At 39.9% G+C, this 27,508-nt stretch overlaps 1 protein-coding gene across 6 annotated transcripts in view; it reads right to left on the reverse strand.

Moving 5' to 3' along the window:
* Positions 1-27,508, reverse strand: part of AMPH (amphiphysin) — a 142,760-nt gene that overhangs the window by 11,309 nt on the left and 103,943 nt on the right. For 2 of the 6 annotated variants that reach the window (XM_042043152.1, XM_042043151.1), the window contains 10 exons: positions 26,661-26,799; positions 25,020-25,148; positions 18,215-18,322; positions 15,516-15,539; positions 14,213-14,236; positions 13,424-13,924; positions 11,539-11,571; positions 10,070-10,120; positions 7,866-7,991; positions 1,761-1,817 (listed from right to left, as the gene is read on the reverse strand). In XM_042043152.1, the coding sequence (XP_041899086.1) occupies positions 1,761-1,817; positions 7,866-7,991; positions 10,070-10,120; positions 11,539-11,571; positions 13,424-13,924; positions 14,213-14,236; positions 15,516-15,539; positions 18,215-18,322; positions 25,020-25,148; positions 26,661-26,799 (1,192 nt within the window). The remainder of the gene's footprint in view (positions 1-1,760; positions 1,818-7,865; positions 7,992-10,069; positions 10,121-11,538; positions 11,572-13,423; positions 13,925-14,212; positions 14,237-15,515; positions 15,540-18,214; positions 18,323-25,019; positions 25,149-26,660; positions 26,800-27,508) is intronic. The other 4 variants (XM_042043156.1, XM_042043157.1, XM_042043153.1 and 1 more) reach the window with 3 other exon arrangements.

The raw sequence follows: 27,508 nt of genomic DNA on the forward strand, positions 1-27,508 counted from the left end.
AGTTACTCTCTCATTAACATTGCTGTCAGCTCAACACAATGCCACAATTCAGTCGAGAGCGATAAAGAGCTCAGGAAGAGGAGAAGAGGTACCAAGCCTGCTGCTGGAGTCTGCCAGAGGAGCTCCCTAAGCTACACTGGTCTTACAGGGCTGAAGTTCTTGCCCCATGGCTGGATTTAGAACAGGAATGGGTAATTTTTATGACAGCTGGTTATAATCACAGCTAAGCTAGCTAATGTCAAGAGAGACCAATCATCATGCTTTATGGAATGCATCAGTTGCAAAGTCTTGGAAGATTGTGAAGTACTACTGGAGAATTTGTTATGCAACTTACAGAGTATCAAAGGGACCATGCTCCATTACCAGTCAAATACTGGCTTAGCAAATAACTTGATCTCCTATGGCAGCTCTTCTGCATACAGTAATTTAAAAAGTTTTAAACAGAACACAGGCAAACTCACTCTCAGTTAAGAGAGTGAACAAGTAGTATTAGAATAAAGGGGGAAGATTTCAAAGACTTAAGTCTTGGTGCTAGCACAGTGAGGCATTTCTTGCATATTTCTTCTTGAACTAGACTTGCTGGGAGTGACAAAGCAGTGCTAGAGGAACAACACAACACTCTCTTGGACTGTGTCTATACCAAGCTGGGCTTGATCTACCACTCCCACTCTGCACTTTCTTCCTATGCAATGCCACTGTTTTCCATGTGGATGTGGCAGCGCTGGTGAGGAATACAGAACTAGTGAGTCCCAAATTCACTTCCAAGTGACACTGGTATGCCCTACAGCCACAGATATATCCTTGGTTCTAGCAGGCCTAATGCTGTTTTACAGCAGGATAATGAACCTAAGATTGGACAGCTGAACTTAGCATGTTCTGAAACCAGTTTATTACCTTTTTGTATATATTGTGGCACCAAAATGGTAACAACAAAAAAGCACAAAAAAACCCCAAAAAAGCCAGCACCTTGAGATACAAATCCTGAGTGATTAATAACTAGGTTTTATTTCCCACTTTCTACTTCTATCCCTGAGGTTGATATGCAGCCATTCCTCTTGTGCTGCCCTCTGTGCACATTTGAACACATTGTAGTTTCACTTTAGTATACAAGGACTCAGAATAAGTACTTTTATCACCCCTAAAGAAATATAGCAATATGCAATCATTCAAGTCCACATATGCATAGCCTAAAGTATGTCACAGAGCTTTTAATTTGCTTTGTAATTTGATTTTAACTGTATCTAACTTGATGCCAGATTGCACTTTAGCAAACCAACTCATAATGTGATTATTTTCAAGTATCTGGGCATAGCTCAGGGCATATTGTGCTAGGAAAAAGAAATGATTAATCATAGGGTTTTTTTATAAAGAAGTTTACAGAAAGGCTACGCAAACAAATATACAGAAATTGTAAAAGCTGCTGGGAATCTACGCAGTGTATTTCCAAATGTCAATAGAAACAGCATTATACCTCCTTTAGCCATGGAGCTGTTTTGTTTGCTGCCCTGAAATATTTATCACTCTATACTGCTGCAACAGGCAGTTTCTAAGATAAATCCTGCATTGAATGAGAGACGATCTGTTAGAATATATGCCATGGGTGCAGATATATCTGTGCAGTGTTAGACCTAGATACCACAGCTTGGTCACAGTTGCATTGTATTGGCCTGCCTGTTGATGACATGCAAATGACAAATTTTTTGCAATGGTTCTCTTGAAGATATTTAAGCACAACCATACTCAAGTCTATTCATATGTACCTCACTTTCCTCCTCAGCAACTCCAGTTGTCTCCTTATCCCCTGCCTCGACACTCTCCTGTATAAAAAGGAAATATGGTCATCACCTTACTCATGCTGAGGCAATGGCTGCAGTGAAATTTGTATTAATCAAGCTAATGGAAGCATGCTGTGTATGGGATGCAATGAAATGAATGGCTAAATGAGCAAGTAATATACTATTAAATATCAAATATATATCAAATATCAAAGATACTGCCACATATAATCTGAAATAGAAGTATTTATATGCTAAACAAAAAACCTTTACATATGTCATCATCATCACACTGGAAGTGTTAAGGACAATTTTACTTACTTTTATTACCAGTATTCTTGTAACAGCACCAGCTTTGAAGAATTGTTTAGTAAGCAACCTGGCAGTTTCCACCAAGCTCAAATTTCTCCCACCTGTGACTCAAACTGTTTCCATTATCACCTGCTGCTGCTCCTGTAATTCACCAGGGCTTCAGTGTAAGCTTCAAAAAATACTTCTTCCACTCATGTTCAACTGCAGCTCATTTAAAGGGGCTGTTACAAAGATGTAGGTCACAAAGTTCTCTCTCTCTCTTTTTTTTTTTTTTTTGTTTTCCAGAATTACCTTACTTTGGGTCCATATCCAGTGGTACATGTAGCAGGTGCCTGACATTACAAAAATTAGACATCAGTGGTTTTCCAAATCTGACACCCATTTAGGTGTTCAAAGGATGGAATGCACTGAATGGTAACAAGCTCCTCCCAAACAGTACTTGTTACTTGTTACCAGCACCAGGTCCTTTTCTACAAAAGGTCAACAGTCAAAATCACTAAAATTCAGGCTTGGTTTGGAACAGTTGGAAGTGCCTTTCTTAGCTGTTCAGGTTTGACTCTCTGCAGACATAGCTATTTCTAAAGACACTCTGCTAAGCAAAAACAAATCAAAGCCCCATTATGAAAATAAATTTTGCTAATAAATTTTGACACAGCTAGGTCAGATTTTGGTCAGATTTTTCTGAAGACCTGTAGGGGTGAAGAGAAGTTATGCAAACATACTTGGAGGCATGGTATATTGAAATGTCTGCTTTGGCAGTCAGAAGCCAGGAAACTTCACATACTCAGGATCCAGCTACCTGCCTTCACACACACAGCTATCACACCAAAATTCCTTAAAGTTTCAGCTGAAATGGTTGCATGTTTCTTTTTTAATAAAAGGATGTTGACTTACATGCAAACTTCATATCACTCACTTTTTTTCTACTCTAACCTAGTGTTGCTTGCCGTCAGTCATAAGCCCCAAACATGCCCAGATGCCAGGACAAGGCAGATGCTGACAGTAGTGTTGCCATAGAAACCTCTTACAGCCGTATCCCTGTTAAAATTGCAGTGTTATATAACCATTTAAAAAATGATTAATTCCTTTTTTTTTTTTTAAGTTGCCAAGCCTCTGCTATGTGGTCTTCAATTTTATAGTAAGTTTGAGGAGACTGTAGAGGGTCTTAAATAGAAACAAATATCAACAGCAATTTGCAATATTTTTGCAATAGCAAAATATAAATATTTCACACTCTACTGATGCATGCATGCACAGAGCCACCCAGAGAAATCTTTTTTCTTTTTTGTAGAGCAGAGATATACTGTTGCCCATAAAAGCTTTATGTCCAACTGCAAGTCAGTACACAGATGACTTCCCTACTTGTACTAGCAAAAAGTGCTGAATTTCTGCCAGCAGGTGTCTTTACAATTTGCCTTGAGAAATTAGTATAATCTTGCACTTCAAAGTCAGGAATGTGTCAGCCTTTTCCATTTTCTTAGTAATTCCCTGGCAATATTCTCTGGTAAGAATCCCATCAGCCCAGGTTTGGGTATCTTTGCAGAAGGATCTAACATATGCATATTTTTAAATAAGAACTGTTTTCTAGGTTAACTGAAAGGACATTTTGGTTGGAAAGGTTAAAGTAAGGAGAGCTTCTCTTGCTCCCCAAAGCTTGGGCTTTCCTGAAGCTAATTTGACTATTGTGTACTAGTCAATTTAGTAGCATTTTGCTTTTCTGATTAGCTGGAAGTTGGGATTTTGTGGATAATGGAGTTTGAGAAGAGAGGCATGATAGCATAAACTGTATCATTTTTAGAGCATGCAACCCTAGTAAAAAGGACGACTGGAATAACATTAGTAAACTAACACCCTGGTTCCACAGAGGAAAATATGCTTCTGTGGACTTCAACAGAAGGATACTATTCTACATCAGTTCTCTCCTGTATATGAGAGCCATATATTTTTAATGGCCTTATGCTCCAATTTTGCACCCACACTCAGTTTCACACTCAGAATCTGGACACAGCTGACCGCTCTTCTGTATCTAACCATTGTATTGCTCTCCCAAACTACATGCTCCACCACTTGGGCACTGTGAATTGTACCTACAGTGGGATTGAACCCACTGTAATTAGATACTCTTGGTTGCACGCTGTTCCCCGGCCTCTGCTGTATTTGCTCAGTGTCTGCAAAGAGCTTATCAGGAGGTAGCTTCACATATGCTTATATACTGCTCTGAAAACCAAAGTATTTAGCTGAGTGTATGACTCCTTTAATGGGAGAACATCAGAATCCAGGCAGGCATCAAACCCAAAGCACTGAGAAGCTCTTTCCAAACTAGTAAATGCAGTGGAAGTAGAAAAGCTTACCTCCAAGTGCTATGTCTCACATATAGGAAAAGAAGAAAGGGAAATAAATACATTTCATAAGCATTCACTTTATTATGATGTCCTTATGCTATCTTTGCTTGAATGTGAAAAATTGATGTGGTGAGAGGGGTAGTATTATTTGAAAAAGAAATAAGCCAGTGGTTAATGCATTACATCCTGTAGACTATCCTTTGGATTTACAGCTGCCTTTGGGGATGCTATAGAAACAGGAAAACAACTCTTTCTGTGTGGAGAATTCCATGCACAAACTTTTTACCATGGTTAACTTTTCTTCTGTTGGCACATATGGTCATCCCGTCCCTTTAATTACCAGATATTTTATCCCCTCACCAAAAAGGACCAACTGTTGACAGCTACTAATAAAAACTTTATTTGTTCTATGGCACTGGAGACCAAGACAAAAATATGGAATGGGGTAGGCAGCAATTCTGACCAGGTCTTCTAATGAAGCTTTGGCAATCTTGATCAGGCAGACTATGAAACAGCAAGTAACTGAATCCAAAATGCCCAGACAGGCAAATGGTACCCTATCCCTTGGACCATTCTCTCCATAATTTAAATGATCACCCTACCAGAAAATTTACTCTGAAGTTCCTATAATGAGGAATCCATGCCATAAATTTTCTGTATTAACGGTATGTGACAGGAAACTTACCACAGAAAAACTGAACTGAGGACTGGCTGTTGCTCAAAACTGGAAACAACTAAACTCGGTAAGAGATTCCCAATGAAGCAGTATCTATTAATATTTTACAACTCTACTTTTAAAGGAAACTGTCACTCATAAAGCAAATGAATGTAGAACTGCTGCAGGGAAATGTCATGTTTTCATCTTTTGCAATTCAGTGTATTTTTCCTTAACTTTGAACATATTTGTCATTAATCCTAATCTTCAAAACTCTTCTTTGCAAGTCCTAGAAAACCCTCCCTGAAATAACAACCTTTCAGAACCAAATGCAGTGACTCAATTTCAGGAATTTTTAAAATCAACACTTTAGCTTTTTTTTCCCAAATTAGTAAGGACAACATCATTTTGAATTAGCAACAAAACACCAAGAACAAACCTAATTAAAACTGTTTAACTTCTATTTAATGCCTATATTCTTCCTCTTGGATTGCTCTTAAATAGTCTGTCTCTTGCATTGTTTCTCTGCCTCTCTCCCAATAGCTCTGCACTCCTGTGACTCAGCCAGAGCAGCTGACAACAGACCATGGACCCAGAACTACTCAGCAGCAAAATGGATCAGCTGAAAAGGTCATGCCAGCCAGGAAGCAAATGCACGGTGCTGCAGAGAGACTGCTTAATTAGTGCTTAAAATGTGCAACAGGCTTCAGAGCATTGCTTTGTCTTAGTGCAAGACAAAAATGTTTCCTTTTGGAAAAATGGGGAACTTAACATTTTTTTTTTTCTTCAAAATAAAACCACCTTTTTGGCTTCATTAGTATCTGTTCTTTCACATTATTCTCTGTCATGCACTCATAGGAAGAGAAGAGCTCCAGATCAATGACTGATTTCCCATCTCTTCTCTATCCACTTTCCCTCCCACTTTCTTTATTCCAAACCATCACATTTACATGAGGCATTTTTCCTCAACAGTTTGACAAAACAATGTGCCTCAGATAGGTAATTTCATTTTTTGCCTTCCTATAGAGTTAACAATATGAACTGAAAACACACAGAAGGGGAGAGCCTGGTCTACACAGACTATGAAGCTTTCTTCATCCAGTTATGTTAGTAGAAAGGAATGATCCTGAAATCATTTGCTCCAGTGTGTACTATGGAACCAATCAAAAGTGAATTAAAATATGAAACAAATACTCAAAGTTCATGCAAGCGTAATCAGAACTAAGCCTAAACGTAGTTCTGGGGAACCCACTGTGACTGCTTCCCTCCATAGGTCCAATGCTGCTAGGCATCCCCAGAGAATGGGTAAGGTTGGACAGAGACAGGTATTATCTGCCCTTTCCCCCAAAGTCCTGCAGAACAGCCCATCTAGCACTGCCCACCTTTCCTCACACAATAAATTATTTTTCCTCTGTTAGGAAGAGCTCACTAGCTTGATATCTGATAATTGGATATCTATCCATGCTCTCTGCTGTCACATTTATAGGTCTACAGATACTTCCACTTTCTTCAGCTAATTTGCATCTACATTAGCTTAATATTGATATCCATATGGCAGTGTATCAAATGCTTACTGAAAACCACCTGATTTTATGGTCACTTGGGTATCATCGTCCCTGCTTAGCAGCTAAAGACACACAGGGCCTCCCTCAAGGCCAAGTGGAGCTCAGCAAGCCTTAAACCTTCTCTTCTAAGAACACTTACGGCACCAAACTATGCTCGATAGACAAAGAGCACAGCTATATGTATCTTCCACCAGCTTCTGTGGCAGAGGAACTGACCTACAAAACAACCCCTTTTTTCCATCCAGTTTTTCAGTAGTAATCTTCATATTCTACCAGCAACTCATTTGAGCCTTTGAATATGTTATTGTCTTGAGGAAAACGTGAAAGATGTCGGACTACAAAAACAGATGCAGTTTTCCTCCAGGGTTTCTTAGCCCATGGGTATGATCAACCACCAAGACCTTCTGACAACAGTGTGTAGGAGAGGAACCTCAGTTGGATAAAAAGAATACGAACTGAGATACCTGTATAAAAAGGGATGCTAGTCAGCAGGAAAACCCCCATGCCTACTGTCTCAGACCTACTAATTTATAGTGATATTGGATGCCCTGCTTTATTCTTCATGCAGAGCTGTAATTTCTTCTCCTTTATTTCCTGAGTGCTGACATGTAAAAAGTCTTCAAACTGGTGTTCGGTGTTCTCTTGTTGGCTCACAAAGCTTCTAAAACTGTGAGCCTTGTAGACATATTACAATAACTTTTTTCTGTAATTTTCATGCTCTAGTAAGGACCATACAAGATGTACATTGGCTTAGTGCTTGAAATGAAATGAGAAAACTGCTAATAATGTCATTTAAAAATGGCATAAATTCTTTCCCCTTCTGAAGTTCATCTGGCACCAGACACTGGACCATAGTACTCATTCTAGTAATTTCTTAAATGCAATAAACTCTTGACTACACCTTTATAAAATGAACATACCTTACAATATTCTGGTTTTCTTTTCTTTTGCTCTGTGCTATCCTTGTGAAAGATTGCTTCAGTGAGTATGGATTTACAACTACAACCTGTGAAACCACAACCACTCAGCCAAACTTCAGTCTAAAATGCCAAATGTAAGAGGAATGACAGTTTAGGGCTGAAAGGAGGACATGTACTAGAGAGGCATGCTGTGACACAGCCAGGCACTGGGAAAACTAGCCATGGAGGATGACAGTGGAAAGGATGGCTGCTGAAATGCAGCAAGCACATTCACCATAACAAAAGGTGGCACTCACCACAGCCTGCTCTGCTGGCTTGGCAGGCTCAGCAGGGATGGCCTCCTTTTCCACAGCAGCAGCAGCAGCAACAGCAGGGGTTTCCTCAACCTTAGGTTCCCCAGGTGGAGCTTCTTCAGCCTCAGTCTTTTGTTATTCATTTTTAAGTAGATAGTGGAAAAATTGTTGAGGAGTATATGATGTTGGGGAGGAAGAGGGAGAAAGGGAACTGTGCCTGACACAGTGTTGCTTCAGACTCAGTCTTGCCAGGCTTTGTCCCCAGTAAAATACAGCATGTAAAGGGCATTTTCATCATCAATGTTCTATATGTAAGATGAGCCAGTCCTACATGCCTTCCTCACAAGGAAAGAAATCATAGCTTCCTGAGCTACACTGAAAGGTAATGGAAGCAGGGGGGAAAGCACTCAGTCTGCTCAAAAGTGCTCCAGAAACTGCTGGCAAGGCCAGAAATTGAAACTGGCACCCATGGGTACCAACACTGGTCTTCAAATACGAGTTTTAAAAATTACCTCCTCCTCCCTGGTTCTGTCTGTTTGCAGACAATAGAGTCCCTTCTCCAGTGAGGGTAAGAAGCAATGAGCAGAGAGTGAGATAAACAGTTTTTATATGAAAAAGACAAACTGACTGATTGAATTCTAGCAATGAATTCTAGCAATCATCCCTGGTTTCTTACTAAAATGCATTCTCTCTTGAGCTCTCTATCACCTACAAGGCATCCATTTATCAACTCACTATTGGGATTTTTTTAAAATCTGATTTTTTAAAATCTGAATTTTAAATTCTGGCCTCAGCTTGTTTTCCAACAAAAGGATCTATGAAATATCACCAGCCCTGCAACATGTTCAGTCTTGTGGCAAAATAGCTCACAGCAGAAGTGTGATCTCCAATGGAGACATTACTCTGCAAATACATGCACATAACAAGGGGAGAGCCCCAAGCTGTGCTCAGCATACTGAAGTTATAAAGATGGCTGACTCAACCAGATAGAATAACCCCAACAGATTAATTTGTCATGAACAAATTGCTCAGCATAATATGAAGCTCAAAAGCAATTGCTTTGCAGTTGATAACAGGCTGCTGGCTAGAATGTGGTATCTCCTTGATGAAGAGACAGCTTCTATGAAATTCTTTAAGATACTAAGACCTTCTCCTGATATTTTTCAGGAAAATAACCCCCATAGCCTCTCAATTCTTTGCTCATATATTCCTTAAACAGGCTGATTTTTAATGAGGTACAGAGAAGTTTGCCTATGCAAGACCTTCAGGATTTGGCACAGCATTAAGAAGCGCTCACTCACGGTATATTATACCATACTGTGCAAAAATCTCTCTGTGCAGTGTATTAATGACACCTCTAGAGAATTTCATAAGAAGAAATAGGACTGAAATGAGAAACACAAAGTAGATTTATCCCAGGTAAGAGGACTAATGAGTTTCCTGAGGTTTAAAGCTGGAAGATTCTTTCAGACTTAAAATCACAAGTAACATAAAGCAGATTGCTATGATGTGCTTCAAGTCACTTGTTGAAAAGCATACATCAGACAAGTTACCACATTGCAGCTACAAGTAAAAACACCCTCACAATATTCAGTAATGATCATGAACACAAACACCACATTAAATAACATTAAATATCACCTTGCTGCTATTAAGTAACTATAGCACTCATCCAGCAATGCTGTTATTCTCATCCTTGCCACAGGCTAAGCAAAGACTGTAAGAGGAGCTAAGAAACTGCCCAGGTAGGATCACTTCCAAAAAGATTGTCCCCTCCTTAAAAGTAGACTGTGCCTACTATTAATATGTGGTGGGTAGATAAAATTACAGCAATTTTGGAGATATGTAACAGCCATCACATACTATCATGTAAGTGCTGTACACTGGACCATAGTACTCATTCTAGTAATTTCTTAAATGCAATAAACGAACTCTTTGACTACACCTTTATAAAATGAACATACCTTACAATATTCTGGTTTTCTTTTCTTTTGCTCTGTGCTATCCTTGTGGAAGATTGTTTCAGTGAGTATGGATTTACAACTACAATGATATCACCCACCAGCTCTTCCAGGTGGAAGAATTGCATAAGGTGGTGTGATTTAAAGGATGGAAAACACAAAAAAAGTGAAAATATCTTTGCACAAAAGAAAAATTGTACCCTTTTTGGCAAGACATTTAAAAAGGAAGCAAAAGCCACCACTTACCAAAGAGTCTGTTATATTCTCATTTGATTGCACTGTAAATGCAGAGATATCCTAGATACAGAAACGAAAAACAATGCAAAAATATTTGGGACAGGATATTTGCAGGTATCCATCAAAGACCTGTTTTTTTAATGGTTTATTCAGGTAAAGTCACTAAGTACATTGACATAGAATAAGATGGCAAATACAACTTAACTAAAAATTATTTTTAATATTTATTTAGATTATCTGAGTACTATTAATATTAAAAACATTACTTTTCCAATTTTATATTCAATGTTTCTAGACCAAGAAAATTTTTCACTTCCCTAAAGGTAGTGAAAACGTATGATTCACACCCTTCATTAAATACATGTGATTCACAGGGACTTTGTTTAAGGTGCAATGGACTTCAAAGTTGTGGAACTCTGAATCCTTTTTGCAGACTGCACAAGGCTGTGCCTGGAGAGTATGCCCTCCTGGAGAGTAGCTCTAAGCTACTTTCTTCTTGATCATAGGCTTTTATTTGAATAATAACTACAGTAATTACAAATACAAAATTTTACCTGCATTAAGAAAGTAGAAAAATTGAGGTGTTTTCCAACATCTCACTCATTCAGAACCAATTAATTTGCAAGATATTGCTGGGCCAAATTATTTTCCTACCACAGAGGAGACAGCAAATATTTATTTTCCCCAGACAAACATTTTGCCTTAATTATTAGAGCCTTGTGCTTTTCCTCTTCCGTCTGGATCCTTTACTAAACTAAATGTCCTGGAGCAGAATTGTTAATCATTGGAAGACTCATTTCCATCCCTGTATAAGCTGAGCCTTTTGGGGCAGTTTTAAAATTTGGTGTACAGGCTGTGCTGTGGTTGAGCCAGTCTCTAAGAGAATGCTGGAAAATAACGAGGCCCCAGGTTATGCACCTGAAATTTGGGATCTTGACACAGCCCTGGAATTTGAAAGCATAAACATGGTGTCTTTATGTGCTGTATCTCTGTGATGCGTACCACAGACTCACCATCAGCACCACAGCAAATAAATAATTTTGGTTAAACTTTGAGAGTAAAATATATCTTAACTGAAAATAAAGATGAAGAAAAAAATAAAACTCACTATGTATTTACACACAGAGTTACTGAAACTGAAAACCTGCTTTATAGGATTTTGGGATTTTAAGAAAAATAATTCACAAAAGAGCACAATAAAAAAACTAGACCAGCCATTTTAGGAGGAAACAGCTGTCCCAGTAAGGTAGTCAGATTTTTTGCTATTAGACTCAGTCAGGCCAAGACTCCTAAGAGTATCAGAATATTTCTAGCAGCATCCAAGAATTTCTGACAACAGACAGGGTCTGGATTTGACACAGTATGATGTTGCTATGCAGCTTGCCTATAGAACAGATTTCCTGAATTTGTACAGCCAGTTCTAATGCCTTCCTAATAGCACAGAAAATAAATGATCTCAAAACCTGTTTATTTCTTACCTGTGCAAATCCATTAAATGCTATGGTGGATGCCTAAATAGAAGTGAAGATCAGAATAAATTATCATTTGTTTACTAAAACCGAACATGAGTCAAAACATTTTTATTTGCAAAATAAAAATGTAGGCCAGACATTAAAAAAAAAGGAAAATAAGAAAAAAAAAAGAGAGAGAAAAAAATAATAAAATGGAGGGTAAGGCAGCAAGAAATTTGACAACAGTGCTATTTGATAACAGACATCACAGGCTTAAAGAAAATGACAAAAAGAAAAAGCAGTGTACCTTAAATATTTTTAAAAACCAGTAATTAAAAAAAGACCGGGTGCATTTAAAGATCTACAGATAAAACACAAAAGCTGCCAGACACAGTGTGTCTTCACAGTTCAACACTTCATTCACCATTCTGAAATGCATTTTTGTCAGCCTGCTTGAAGGGCTGAAGGGCACCACACTATTAAGAGTTGAATGGCAATTTTTCAAAAAAAGAATAGAATGGGCTTAGGAAGGGCAATAGGAAACACACAAATGGAATGCTTTAAAACAACAAGGTTATGCATGGCCTAAGGAACTCTTTGTCTAGACTAGGCTACACACTGGGGTAGGTACCTCTTCTTTATCAGCCTCAATTTCCTGGTACAACAATCCATATCTCCGGTTAGCAATTTCATCTTCAGATAAATCTGAGTTGTTGGTCTCATTGTCTTTAGGACTAGTTGAACTCTCGGTGCTAGCATTTCTGGAATTTCCCATTTGAAACAGAGACAAGGGTCTAGCTATCTCCTTGCTCGGTCCAGGATTGCTAATGCCTGCCTGCTCCCCAGGCAAACCTTGTTTTACTGGTGTTTCCTGAATTATGTGGCTTGTGCTTGCACCTGCTTCTCCCCAGCTGTTATCAGTAGCTCCTAGGTCTTCTGTAGACCATTTATTACTAATGCCTAACCAAACATTTTCCATGTTACCTTCCTCTGAGTTTTGCTGCTTGGGGAAAAAGGGCCAATTATCCATTCCATTGGCTTGGCTATCTGACAGACTAGAAAAACCCCAGGAATCATTAGTAACTGTTGGATCCCAGTTTGCCAGCCAGGGCTCTGTTTCCAAGGCTGCAGGAACACCACTGCTAATCACTTCAGTGACTGCTGTTGCTGTCCTACCTGTCACTTCGTCATCTGCATTATCTAGGCAAGGATTATCACAGCTTTTGCTAGCAGAATTGGCTGCCTTGGGCGGCAATGTCCACTGTTTTTCAGCAGCAGCTTGACCTTTAGTACCAGTACTACCATTTGGGAGGTGGCTGATGCTACTATCTTCAGTTCCTTTACCAGACTCTTCTGCATTGAATAATTCAGCATCACACAGATCACTTCCAGTATCTGAAGGGTACTTTCCTGTGTGGTCAGTTATCTCTAGGTCAACATGTGCCCTCATATTTATACATTCCATGGAGGTACTCTGGCCAATACCACTGTCAGTTTGGTCCAAGGCACCCTCAGATGTATTTTCATGGTCCTCATCCCAGATACCAAGGACTGTCTCAGGTTCAGCACCAGTGCTTTCTACAGTCTTACAGTTGTACTCCACTATTTTGTCCCCACTTCCCAGCCCTGTGCTCAATGATGGTATTTCTCTATCTGTCTCCTCAATGACATCGACCCGTTTGAATTCTTCTTCTGTAGAGGTTTCTAGGTTAGCACCACTAGCTCTCCCAGTATCCCCATAATTATCTTCAAACTCATGTAAATTTTCTACCTCTGTGCTGACTAAAATTTCAAGATCTGATTTTGCTAAATCCTTATGAAATTCTGCCTCACTGTTTCCTTTGGTTTCACAACCTTGCTCTTCCAGTTCCTCTGTACCTTCTACCTCCTCGTAGTTAGCTCCAGTCTCTACCTTTTCACTTGGCTTGACACCTGCCCACTCGTCTTCCTCATGCTCTTCCTCTGCCTTTTGCACATCACATGGGAGGGGTTCATCCAACAAGCTATCAGTTCCCAGGATGGGTGTCTCAAAACTGGTTACGTTCTCTAAAGGCTGATTGGTCACCACATCTTCCCACACGACATTTTTGGCATCCAACTGGTCCTCCAGTGAAGTCCTCTGGTTTTCGCTTACAGAAGCTGACCCTGGTGCAGCATCCTCCTGCTCACTTACTGCAGGCCAAACACTAGCAGGCAGAGTACCCGTGGATTCGCTTGAGGTTTGCTCTGCCCTGGGGAAAAGCAAAGAACTGCCTGCAGTAATTTCCTGGCTGATACTGAGTGCGCTAACATCTAGGCCCCAGTTGAGTGAACCTAGATCAGTTTGAGATCTGTTAGTATCTTCTGATGACCCACTGTTTGGGGTTTCCTCCATGATCAGGTTACACAGGGAAAGACTTTTTGAAGAATCAGGCTTTAAGCAGACAGAAAAGCAAAGAAAAAACACAAGATGAAAAAGATAAAGGCGGACTTGATGAGAAAACACAAAATTTATATTTTGTAAGAGCAATTTTAATCTAAAGAATGAAGTGACTAAGTTAAGCCATTTAAGGAAAAGCTGTGTGGTTTGCAACATCTGAAAGCAATAAATTGTAATGCAAAAGAGCAGCACTGATACACAAAACCAGAAAACTATCTATTACACCACAGCGATTAAAGAAGTCCCTAGAGTGGTCTCAATTTTGGGGGTAGGTTTGCTTACCGGCTGCACCAATTCACTGCTTGTCTGTATAGAAGGAGGTCATACACATAAAACAGAAAAGAACAACATGATGTACTTTGATACAGCACCAGTTCATTAATTAGCAGTTCTCTAACCAGCTGCAGTTACCAGATCAGGGTGGGGAAGGAGTGGTGGGTCCTTTCCTGCCACTCCACCCAAGACTAATTCCAGGCCTGTGAATTTTAAGCCTCTGAATTACATTATAAAAAAAGTTCTTCATGTATGCTGACTATTTATCACCTCTTGCTTTCCCCTCTGAGTCACTGACATTTTTATTTCAAACATTTAGCTATGAAGTACACTAGCATTTAAAAAAAATAGAGCAAAGACAAAAATAATTATAATATAGAATACATACATAACATTAAAAAGCTATAAATAAAACTGTGCAAAAAGAAGGCATTGATAAAGCAATCTAATCTAAGTTTAGAGCAATACATTCTCAACATTTCTGGGTTATTTTACCTGGTTTAGATATTTGCAGCCTTGAAATTTTGGCTAGCCTACATACATGACTGTTTTTATCAAGCTTTATTTAACCTCACTCAATATAAAGAGATAAGCATTTAATATACATCCCATATGGAATGTGTTCACAAAACAGTGCTGCAAATCTGAATACATGGCAAGCATTCACAGATTTCTGTGCTGGCTGAAGCTAGAAAAAGTCAAACATGAACATACCAGGCTCCATGTTAAGTCAACCCAGCTAACTCCATTACATACAATCAAAAGAAAGCTCACAAAAATGGGTTGTTTTCTTCCTGCAGATCATTTTATCTGATTTGGCACCAGGAGGAAGAAGGAAGGATTCATGCAGTTTCCTACAGTGGCAGTTTCTTTTGTGAGTAATTCCAGTTCACTGTATGCCCACAAAGACAAGCTAAATTCTGTCTTTACTCATAATTTTGAGAAAATGGTTGTCCATTGGGTTAAAGTCCTAAGGAACTACACCTTCAGGTATTTAAAACAAGTGACTTACATCCATTATTACCTTCTAATAGCTGTACTTTGAGCATATTAAAAGCAACACACTTAGCTGTAGTGATTGTGAATCTTAGCCTAGATTTCTGACATCACTTAGATTTTCTAGGCTAAGATACAGAGATTATTTTTTGTTGTTGTTAGTTTTAAAAGACACCCAGTGGCTTCAAATACTTGAAAGAGTTTGTCATGATCTGTAAATCCTTTACCTTGGCTTTTGGTAAAAGAACTGTAAATCTGAATTTAAGTTGTTACAAAATCAAAGGCACAGAAATACAATTATGTATGTCAGGCTTACCGTCCATAGATCCCATGGCAATGTCTGAAAAAAGCAGTGGAAAAAATAGCTTGTCAGAAAAACACCATTCCTGTACTGTATGTCCAACATGCTACATAACAATGTCCATTAACTAAGAAGAGAGCACTTATTTATATGCATGTTTATAGTACATACGTATTTTATATATTAGCACGTGTGTGCGTGTGTGTGTCTGTGTATGTATCTGCATAATACTTTTGGTTATAAAGGATGGGCAGTATGCAATGCATTGTGATATTTCCCACTTCAAAGTAGTTGCTGCTTTCCAGCAAACTCACATTGCTGTGTGCATGAGTAATGGTCAGATTCTGAGCTGCTGACTGAGTGACTTTCAACGGGTGTCGGAGCCTCTGCAAAGTGTCAGCTTTAAAGAGCTTACAAAGGTGGGGTTTTCTAGCCAGTTAAAAATGATGCCGCTATTTGCTAAGTGGGTTCCCTTGCAATACTGACACTAGAAAGGAAAATGGCATACTTTTTGGGAAAGGAAATAACAAAGTTGACCAATATTTTCTTTTTCTTGTCCAGTCTGTTAATAAATGCTAGTGACCTCTCAACAGAAGAGCTTAACAGACAGATGAAAGAAAAGCAGCAGACTTCATGCCAAATATTTATAGCCCACCACGTGAGACAGAACTCTGCTGCTTCGTATCAAAAGAGAAGAGAACCAGGTGGGTTTAGAAAGGTCCCTTCTAATGCAGCCATAGAAACAGAAGAGCAGTTGAGGAAGGACAGACCAGGGCTCACTTACTGTGGTTGGATCACTGTGGCAAAGCAGTGAAGGGAGGTAATTAATTAAATTACCAATAGAGAAGTCATGCCAGGGCTCCCAAGGCATCATGCACAGATGACTGCTCCTGTTCAACTGTTTGCTGAATGGAAAATATCCGTGACTGAGGCAAAAACTATACACATATAGAAATACCACTTAAGGCTCTCTTCTTAATCTCCCTGCAAGCACAGGGCTCTCCAAAGACTGCAGCCACAGCCTCATACTCTCTATACTGCCATAGTAATGACCCTGTCAACTCCAGTGAGACCAAGACCCAGACTGCAGGGCTGTCTTCCCTTCTAAAAACATGGTGTTCTGACTCACCCACATGCTCTTGTACATGCGGACCATCCTTTCTCATATGCCTTTGTTGTGTGGAAAGATGAAAGGAGTGAGTAAAGGCGCTCAGTGAATGCTTCCTATGCTCCTAGATGAAAAGTTACAATGTACTTTTCTACACAGAATTATATTCTGTATTTCATGTTATAGTTGAATATAAAATAACTGTTTTTCACTGAAGTAATAAACTTTTCTACAACCTCTACAATATGATGTCAGAACAAATGTGTTCTGTCATAAAAATTAAGTATCTTTTGTTTAATTATCCCACTGCTCTAATCAGCATTATTACAAAACAAGCTGAACGTAGTTAGCAAAGTCACATTTAGTGTTTTCTGTCACTGCTGAATGCTATGGAATTTCATTTGCTTTCCCCTTCCTTTTCTCTGTTTAGAGGGGGGAAAAACATAACAAGTAAAATGCACAAAACTTCTGCTACAATGAAACACTTCTCGTAGCAAATCTCAATGAGAAATTTCAGCTAATGTTCAGAGTGCTGACAATGGATCGTTTTTCTGACAGCACATATCCTGTCAGAAATCACTACAGATCTCATTACGTAACTAAGACTTCACACCAAATAAGAAGTTAATTAACTGAGGATGAGATCAGCAGAAAATCAGGACCATCTCAGCCTTAAAGCTTCTTGTCTTCTCACTCCTTTCCCAGTGCTGCATTTCTAAACAACTGATTAGTCTTCTCATGTCTCACAGAACAAGCCAGATTAATAATAGCACAGGTAGATTAATGATAGCACAGGAATAATAGATCATGCTAATAGTGTATTAACACTGCTTCTTTGTGTACAAGACAGGGATACAGATATGCTGGCCAGGAGATGTTCCCTACTTGGCTACCTGCCCTCTGGGTAGTGAGGGTGAATTCTGGATTTTAAGATAGCATGTCCTGTCGGAAAAGTCAATGAATATCAGCAACTTAATATATCAGCCTTTTCTTTTTTAAAAAAAATTTCATCTTTCTTTTTTTCTCATATTGCTGCAAAAAACTACCATTACAAATATTACTACTGAATGTAGAATTTCAATAACACAATATTCTACAAGAAAACACCCTATTCCATACTCTAATTTTCCTTGAGGTTAGGTCTAAAGCAGATTAACAGCAAAACCACTCAGATCACTGCTTGGTACAGAAACTCCATCACATTAAAGCAATTGCATGCTGACTCCATGAGACCTAGGTCCCCTAAGGCATCTTTCCAGAATCAGTCAGGTCAGAAAAGTTGTCAGAAAAACAAGCACTGGAGAATAATATTGTTTACACTAAGAGTTATTCTAAAGATGGAAAGTAACAGCATGCTAAAGTCAAGGCCAAGGTACCAGCAACCATTCTCATCAGCAGACATCTCATTTTACCATGTGACAATTTCCTCTCCTTCTGTACATCATCAAGTACAGGGTTACTGAGGGGGAAGATAGAAGGCTGACTAGTGCTTCTCAGGAAGATAAAGTTTTTCAGACACTTCTCATTAATACATGAGGCAAACCTTTTCTACCAAACACAATACACTGCATTCAAATGCCTTGCCTATGTCAAGGCAAAGAGGTACCTGAGACATGGGTGAATGACTAACTCCTGTTGATACAGCTTCTGGCTTGAAAGGGTCGAAGTCCAAATCCAGTAAAGACTCTTCTTTCTTAGCTTCAGGTACTTCATTCTGTTAGAAGAGAAATATAACTCTTGCAAAACTTATCTTTTAAAAGCTGCCCCGGGTAGTAAAATATTAAAATGGTCAAGAAAAGAAAGCAAACCACAGATTTACTAGCTGTGGTGCACACAAGAAGGGTGGAAGCTCTGAAGATTTTCTTGAGCTTTAGTGTAAGTTTTACTTTTATGAGATTTGCTCTTATGATGTCTTTGGTTTCTCTGTAGTACAGCTTTGCCTTTTTAGGCCTAACAGTCACAGCCCTTTCAAAAAAGTGTCGAGTGTACACCACTTGACTGTGAAGGCCCTTTTAAAGTGCTTTGAGACAGACATGGGAGTTAAAAACTACTGTCATAGGTTAGCAAAGCATAGTCCCGGAAGTGATGTTCTTGCAAAGAGGTGCTTACAGCTTCCTCTGTGACCAGACAGAACCTATCAGCTGGCCAGTTTGAATATGGACAATTCTTTAAGCCACTTAAAGTTGTGACCGCCTCTGTGATGCACACTTAAGAATAGAAACCCTGAGGCAGAGGCTCTCTCTTGTTTCTGGTGCTGGGACAGGTGGCTGTGGACCCCGTGCGGGGGCCACTGGGCCCGGCCCAGGCCATGCTCAGGCCAGGCCGGGCCAGGCCATGGCCATCCTGGAGCCGATGGGCCCTGTTCCACCCACAGAACAGCCCCCCACAGCCCTGCTGTGGGCAGCCGGAGCGGCTCAGCTCCCCCCCCCCTCCACTTCGATAAGCCACATTCCAGCTGCAAGACCTAGGTGAGATTAACCCTTTTAGTGCTGGGAAGAGCTGAAAACCTGAGGGAAGAGAAAGAGGAGATACTTGAAGCTGAAATTCTGTTGTGAAGCTATGATATGTCAGAGTACCCATTGTAATTTCATGAAGATATGGGGGGTGGAGTGTTCAACTCATGCTTGTTAGCAAAAGCACCTGCGTGAGATAGGCAGACGCTGACGCAGCTGTAATTTCATGAGAAGTTTGGACAGGGAGAGATGGAAGAGATAAGGACTTTTGCTCCCAATGGGAAAGGAGAAAACCTCAGTTCCTACAGATGCTCCCAGAGATAGTCCTAAAGATGAAGATGAGGAAGACCCTTTGCTCCCAGGGAAGGAGAAGGGCCTCTGTTCTTAGAGATGAAATGCTCCCAGAGATGGGTGAAGAGAACTTTTGCTTCTGAACAGTTCAACCTTAAAATTGTACCCCATAAACCTTCAAGAGTGGACCCTTGAAAGCAGTTGTGGGAAAAGCTGCAAGTCGGGGGGAAGGGACTCACATGTGAGCAGAGAGATTCCTCTTCCTAAATGGACTGAACAAGGTTATTTGGAAGTGGGCGGCTGTCTCGTTGTGATAATGTGTTCATAGCATGAGCAAGAGAGACTCCTCTTCCTAAACGGACTGAACAAGGTTATTATGGAAGTGATAAACAGACTGAACATCTTAAGGGTTGTCTTTTTACATTGTCAGTGGGAGAAGGGAGGAAGGTGGGGGGAGGAGAAAAGTTCTGAAGGTGTGGTATTATTATTTTTTTTTCTTCTTTTAGGTCTGTTAATGAACTTCTTTATATTCTTTCAAGTTTGGTGCCTGCTTTGCGTTTCTCCTAATTCTTATCTCACAGAAGATAAACAGTAATGAGTATCTTGGACCAAACCACTACACTGAATTGGTGTTTCCACCCGGTTACAAATCCAACCCGCTACAACTACATAAACAGCACCCAATGTCCATACATTCTAACAAGTTAATCTCTCCCCATACACAAACATTATTAAAAAGCCAATACAGAAGGATACAAATGCATTTGACTTACGTTTTAATTCTGAACATGTATACCAATTTACAATTAATGTTGCCTTCAGCTCTAAACTTTAGGAAACATCTGATAGTAGGGCACTGGAACAGGCTGCCCAGAGAAGCTGTGAATGTTCCATCCGTAAAAGTGTTCAAGGCCAGATTGGATGGGGCTTTGAGCAACCTGGTCTAATGAGAGCTGTCCCTGTCCATGGCAGGCGGGGTGGAACTAGATGATTTTTAAGGTCTCTTTCAACCAAAGCCATTTTATGATTCTATGATATGCTCTTATTAAACTGGATTACATGGTAGAGCCTTCTTGGTTTTCAATCAATAAATTAGCCAAGGCCTCTGAGGTCACTCTAAAAATACATTCACATATATATGTTCAATGGGCTACAGGTCTTCTCTGCTGTAAAAGAACCTGAAAAAACAATTAGTGTGCTTCAACATAAAACAGTGTGAAACCGTAGCTGAGATTTAATTATCACTAACTGTAAATGTTCTAGGCAAGCACCTTAGTCTTGATAACAAGGCTAGTACTGCCTGCTGCTAGTTGTTCAGTGTTTGTTAAATAGTGAGAGAAGCTTGTACGACAGGGCAAGTCTACCACAATATGGCATGTACAAACCCAGCAAAACTATGAGATAATAATAATGATAATGACAGTAAAATAAATGAGCAAAGACCTTCTATTATTGAAACATTTAAGAGTATAAACTTTCCAAATTAGTGTTACTATTGGTAAACAGATGTTCAAAGTTAGCTAATTAATGGCTTCCGTTATGCCACAAAACACCTTAACTCTCTGTGTCACCTGCAAACATGGTAAAAAGAGCTCCTCAGCTCCCATGTTAGGAATGACAGAGTGACCTAGAACTCTTCAGTCTGTAAGAGGTGTGTTAGGGGTGATGTGAGAAGGGTCTATACCAGTGTGAGAGGGGTTTGGCTGCTCCCTGATTCTTCCAAAGCAGGAAGGCAGTTGGCAGCAAAGCTGGTGGGGACAAATGTAAAATAAAAGTGGTGGTGCTCCATGTGGCAGAGTCCAGCTGGGGACCTCCTTGGCTTCAGGTACTGTGACTGTGAAAAACGTACACATGCTGAAAGACTGAATAAATTTGTGGCAAAGTAGTCTGTTGAGGCTTACTTAATAGGTAGAAATCATGGTGAGGAAGTCCTAGAGCAGCAAAGCACTAGAGGCTAAGAGACTGTAGTACCAGGGGGTGTCAGGAGTACCAACTTTGCTTGCCTGGATTTACCTTCTTTCTTTGGCCTTCTGCATCACTGGTGATGACAGATATGTGGTCTGACACACTGAAGCCTGTATTATAGTCTCCCATTTTAAAAAGTCAAGCCCACCATTCCCACCAGTAACCAACATTACATTCATTCTCTCATGCCTTCCATCGAGTGTATTTAGATTTCATCACATATGCTCCTGAGGCACTAATACTCATATGGTCATACACCTTGAAGAAATAACAGCATTTGCTGGCATATAATCAGAATTGGATGGAGACATAAAAGATAATGATCTTTCACTGAGGTTTGAGAATGAAGTTGCTACCTATGAGGACTGAATCAAATGAACAGGAGTCTTACTTAGGCCATGGGTGATGACAGCTAAGGTATTGGAAGTGACAGGGTACTGATCACTGATAGCAAAAGTTATCATTACCCATGACCCTCAGACCAAAATGAAGAGAACACTCAACTTTAGTGACAAAGGCCCAAATAAACATACAGAGCACCTAAGATACCACATTACAGGGAGATGCAGGAAAAACAGGAACCTCAGGAAATCCCTCAGTAAGGGGCAAAGCTGTGACAGGAAGGCCTGCCAAACATCCTGTATTTATTCCACCATAGCACGATGAAGCATGAATAAATTAAACATTTGAAAGAGGAGGCTGTGGCAGAAGCAAGGCTGTACCTCTCAGAGGCATGTACAAGAGATGAAGAAGCCAAAATAAGCTTGCAAGGTTTGTTTTTGAGACAAAACTTCAGGAGGAAACGCTGGAATGAGTGTTCCTCCCCTTTTCCTCCGTCAATGAGACAAATGGGTCACAAGGAGTGAAAGTGGGAAAAAGAAACCAAACTGTTTATTAACACACGAACAAAACAGGGTAGAACAGGATTAAAAAAAACCCCAAACCTCAAAATACAACAAATTCCCGGAGAGAGAACAGACGCACGGGCTCGGACCAGCCGGGGTCACCCCGCGGGCCCGCTGGGGCCACCCCGCAGGCTCCCCGGACCGGCGAGGAGGGAAGGGAAGCAGTGAGGCAAGGGGAAGGAAAGGGAAAAAAGAACAAGAAAAAAACCCAACACAACCTTTTCCCAGCTAGCCGGAACACAAAGGAAACCAAAAAGCAGCACAGCGCTCCCGGCGCACTCCCTCCCGAGCCCCGCCGAGACCTCCCCGCCCCGGGTCCATCTTAAAGGCGCAGCGTCCTTGGGCATTGAGCGGATGGTTAAGGAATAAAGCGGCTTCATAACATCACCCCAGGACACAAGGACCACCAGAACTGTTACCCTCTCCCTGCACACAGTCTGTACAACCCTTAAAATAGCCTTAGCAGTTATGCTGTCAGACACACTCAGACACATTATGTATCGTAGGGGGCATATAAAGGCCTACAATGTCCAAGCTAGTAACTGGACACTAGGGAGAAACACATTTCCAATGTGAGGAAAAGGAGAAATAAAGCAAAGAATACTCATTTCTGAAATATCTGGAGCTGGTCACCCAGATATTTCATCTTTTCACCTCTTTCTTTTACTAGGCAGTAATTAAATCAATTTTTGACAATGAATAACCTGGATTTGTGAGATAGTTTGTTGAATCAGTGCAAAAATATTCAACAGCATCAAGCAGAACTGTCTTTCAGCATGTTGCACTAACGAAGCAAATGCATTAATACTGCTTGGTAAAGAAGGAGGAGCAACAACAATTTCAGGATATTTGTGTTTCAGGAAACGGAAGCGTTTGGCCTGTTTGTAATCCTCTCCAAAACACTGTATTAAAGCAGCAAAGCTCTACTCATCAGTCTGTTGGTTTTGTGCCTCTGCGTGAGCAGTGTCTGGGACACCAGTGGTGGTCCCCTGGGAAGTCCTGTACCATTGACAGGCTCTGCAGGCTGAATAGCTTTCTCCACAGTGCTCAACAAGGGCTTTGGGAGTATAGGAGAAGCCATAAACACCAAGAGGAATAAGTCCGTATTTCCTGTGGATTTCATGCTATGTATTTTCCTTAACTGGTTCACATACACAAGGATACAAAACCTAGACATCACATTATTTGGGTATGTCTGTACATACTCAGAGATCTCAGATACAGTAAGGATGCTTTAGTGATGGGGGTGGGTTTTGTGGAGGGAGAAGTGCAGATGATTGATGAGAAGGTAGCCAGGGAATAGCTTAGGACATTCACTGGCCATTGACTGTGGAGGAAGGAAGGACATAAATCACTCACTGAAGGGAGATCCATTTTCCTTGAGAGACAAAGGAAAACATTTCAGTTCTCAGAAGCATGCCCACTTTTATTATGCCTTTCCATTTCTATGCCAATCTCTCATAGAAAGGATATAAGGATTCTGGAAATGTGACTTACACTTAATTAAAGCCTTATTCCAGTGTCATCTCTTAATGGAAAAGCAAACCAGTTCTACTTCTGCTTCCCTGGATGGCCTGACATATGCAGATTAGTTGGATACAGTATTTAATGCAGGGGGACATATCTAGCACAGCTTACACCAACTCTTACCAGTGATTTCAAGGCTCATGCTGCTGGAGTAATTAATTCCTATGAAGTCAGGGTACAGTGATGCAACAGACCTGCCATCTCCCTTCAGAAAGAGGGCCTACCAGCAGCTGCATTCTGGGAGTAGCCTTTAATTCTTTAATTGCATGGAGACTTAACTATAAATAAGTCTTTTCCAAATAGATCCCTATACACAGCAACACCTCTTTCTCCCTACCACAAGAAAACAATGCATCACATGTTCAAATTGTATAAAATACATTTTTCATTGCTGTGCCTTCATTTTCCTGTGCTGTCAAATGAATTAGAACAAAACCAATGATTCAAATGAAAACAGACATTCCTAAACATTCTGCATAAGCTTCGCATCTACGTACTTCTCTTCGATCTATCAGACACAGGCTCAGATTTCAGACTTGTAATTACCATGAAAGAAAGGGTCCATTATTGAAAAAAACCAGCCATCACTATAACTGTGCAAAAGCTGAAGGGCTGAATACAAATTTTACAGACCTATTTTGCACAATTCTGGCTTTTCTGTTTATTATATGCAACTTTAAAAAATATCATAATAATGAGATAAAATGAATTTTGATCACTTCTCTGCTGTGCAGCTAATGTTTCTATGAGCAAAGCCAAGTGAATGAATACTAGCTGAAGCAGTCTTTTATACCTGTAAAAACCAGCCAAGTTCCATTTTTTAAGAATCACTCAATAGAAAGAAGGAATACTTTGAATGATTTTGATGAAGGAAACAGAAATAGTGAAGGATCTCTGTAAAATTCCACTTGAGATGCTTAGCATTAGAAGTAGCATCTTAGATCAACTCTCAGCACATAATGCAACCTGGATGTATTTAAATCTCAAACATGACCATATCACAGTATTTTTAGTCGGACCTCTCAGGAAATTGCTTTTTTTTTCAATATGTTAGCAGTGTTAGCCCTTTTGAGTGATTATGTGTGACCTATTCAAAGGCAAAACACCATATGTGTAACTCTTTCTAGGTAACAGAAAGTGGTCATTATACCTCTGCCTTCTACCTGCGCCCTCCTCCTCCCTCCCCATGAAGATCAGCCCCAGAGGCACTGTCTTGGAGAACTTAGGGTAATTACATGGCTGGAACTCTACACAATTCACTGAAGCTTACCTGTGATGGGGTTGTCACATTGATTTCTGGGACAAAGTTGTCGTCAAATAAGTTAATGATGTTCTCCTGTTGCAACTCCTTCGTAGGTGTGAGTTTAGGCAGTGGTGGGACTGGCGGACCTTTCCTCAGCTAGGCAGACAGCAAAAATGTCACAGACTAGTTCAGGGATAAAAGAAAATCTTTAAGCTAGACCTAAACAAATTGTCCTAGGCTTTTACTTCAGCTACTTCACCCTAAATAAGTCATGGGAATAAGCCATGTGTTGAAAGGAACTGTTAGGTGTTCACCAACAAATGCCTTGAAATAAACATTATGGGGAGCAAAACCACCCTATGTTTAAAAGTCATTAAAACTCAAAGTTTCAGATTTCATACAAAAGCAACTCTTAGCTGGTTTTCTTTCTGCTGCGACAGGCACACAGTGCAGGACACTTGCTCTTCTATACAGCCCATAGCTGAAAGGGCAGTATTGCACAGAAACAGTGCCTCTGCAGCTTTTTGGCTTCTTGAGTTCATTTGTGTTTAGCTTTGGGATTTTGCCCCTGCCCACCTGTTGCTAGTCTTAGAGTGTACTTAAAGCTAAGACCATATAATCTCTGGGAACTACAGCACTTCAAAGGTGCTTAGTTTACTATATTCCTCCTGCTCTCCAGAGATTCACATAACTATGACAAACTAATTGCTTGGAATAACACCAAATAGTATTGGATAATTTTTACATCTATCAAAACCCCAAGAAAATAAATCCACAAAAAATCCTCAGGTGGTATAGTGACATAACACTACCAGCACCAATGAGGCTGAGTCCAGGTGGATATTCAGGCAGTGAGGTGTCACATTTTGGGAGACCAGAGAAAATAAGCATGCTCACTAGATACAAAATTAATTTTCTTCTGATATGCAGACAGCATAGAAACAGCAATCAGCACAGAAGCTATCCCAATTCCAAAAAAACATCCATAACATCAACACAAGTCTTTGATATGCACACGAACACATACAACTCATGCTACAGATTGAACTGATGAATGAAACCGATTCTTATTTTACCAATACTAGTGAAAATAGAAATTACTCCATTGATTACAACAGAGTCAAACTTCCCAATCCAGTGTTAAAAACAACCAATGGGACTTTAATTATCAGTAATTAGCAGAGCAGTATTTCAGCTAGCTTTATTATTTATTGTTTTACAGACTGGCCAGACCAGTGATACTCACTGGCTAATTTTTCTCAGGGTAAGCATAAATTTGAAGATTGAAGCATAAAAATGAAGAGCAGAAATATATAATGTACAAAAACTCACAAGGTTTTAGAAGTAGGCTTTTCAAACTATCACTGCTGGTACATGGGTCCTTAGAGACAATGCAACTTTTTAAGAAGTGTTTTGCTTTGTCACTTGAAGTCCCAGCAATTCACCAGGCACCTAAAATTTTCTTCATTCCCCCTAATATAAAAATGCTTTTCTATTCATGTTGTGACACAGGGATGAACAACTGATGAACAGAACATACTGCAACAGAACCAGTGGCCTCCCTGCTGTTACTCAGTCACAGCCTAGATGAAAGATCCACCATGTACATCATCTCAGCAATCTTTCACTGCACAACAGGTCAGGTCCCTCTGCTAGGTATCTCCTTACCTGTGTGGGTGACTTAGGTCGGGCTGGTGCCGGAGACGTTGGTGCCAGCATATGATTGGGACTAGCAGTAGGGCTAGGTAGGGGAGAGACCTCCTCTGGTGGTGATGGTGTTTTTGCAAAGCGGAGTGGACCTGAATCACTAGACAGAAGCAAAGCAATGGCAAGGACACATATATCTTGCTGTCTTATTACCTTGAAAATCTGATGCAACAGTTGAACTGCACCCCTGATGTAACACCAGTGACCACAAAAGAGAGTACAAACTGGAGATGAACTAAGCCATTATATAATGACTAAAACTAAAACTGCAATTAAATGCAATTAAATTTCAGTGTCAAAGGAAGTTTTAATTTTGAATGATCTTGATTTTTGGAACATCTGTTCACCTGATCATTGTAACTTGAAGAAAAATGGGTACCTGCATTTTTGCAGATTCTGTACTTGAAATACCATTTCACTTACAAATTTAAAACTATTATAAAATGTGAAATGGATTTACTGTCATTTCACACACTTCTTGGAATAAAATATTCTAAAGAGAAAAAAATCCCCACAGGAAAGCATAACAATGAATAATGCAAATAATTTTAAAAGCTCAGCAACTTCAGAAAGGTTTCAATAAAATAAAACCAGCCAAGATTATTATAAAGATATCACTATTTAGAAGAACAAATAACCAAAATTATAAACAAGCAGCAGTCAAGTGACTTCAACAGAGCTCTGCTGATACTAAGAAAAGATCTGATGAAGTCCTAGAAAGCATCTGCCCTTCTCATGAAAGGATCTGGTGCAAACACTGAGAAAATATTCAGCTACCTAGAAATGCTGAAAGCTTACAATGAGGGGAG

Source organism: Corvus kubaryi, unplaced genomic scaffold (assembly GCF_017639235.1).
Source record: "Corvus kubaryi isolate FWS band 111438036 unplaced genomic scaffold, C.kubaryi_AGA036_p1.0 37398, whole genome shotgun sequence".
Lineage (NCBI taxonomy): Eukaryota > Metazoa > Chordata > Aves > Passeriformes > Corvidae > Corvus > Corvus kubaryi.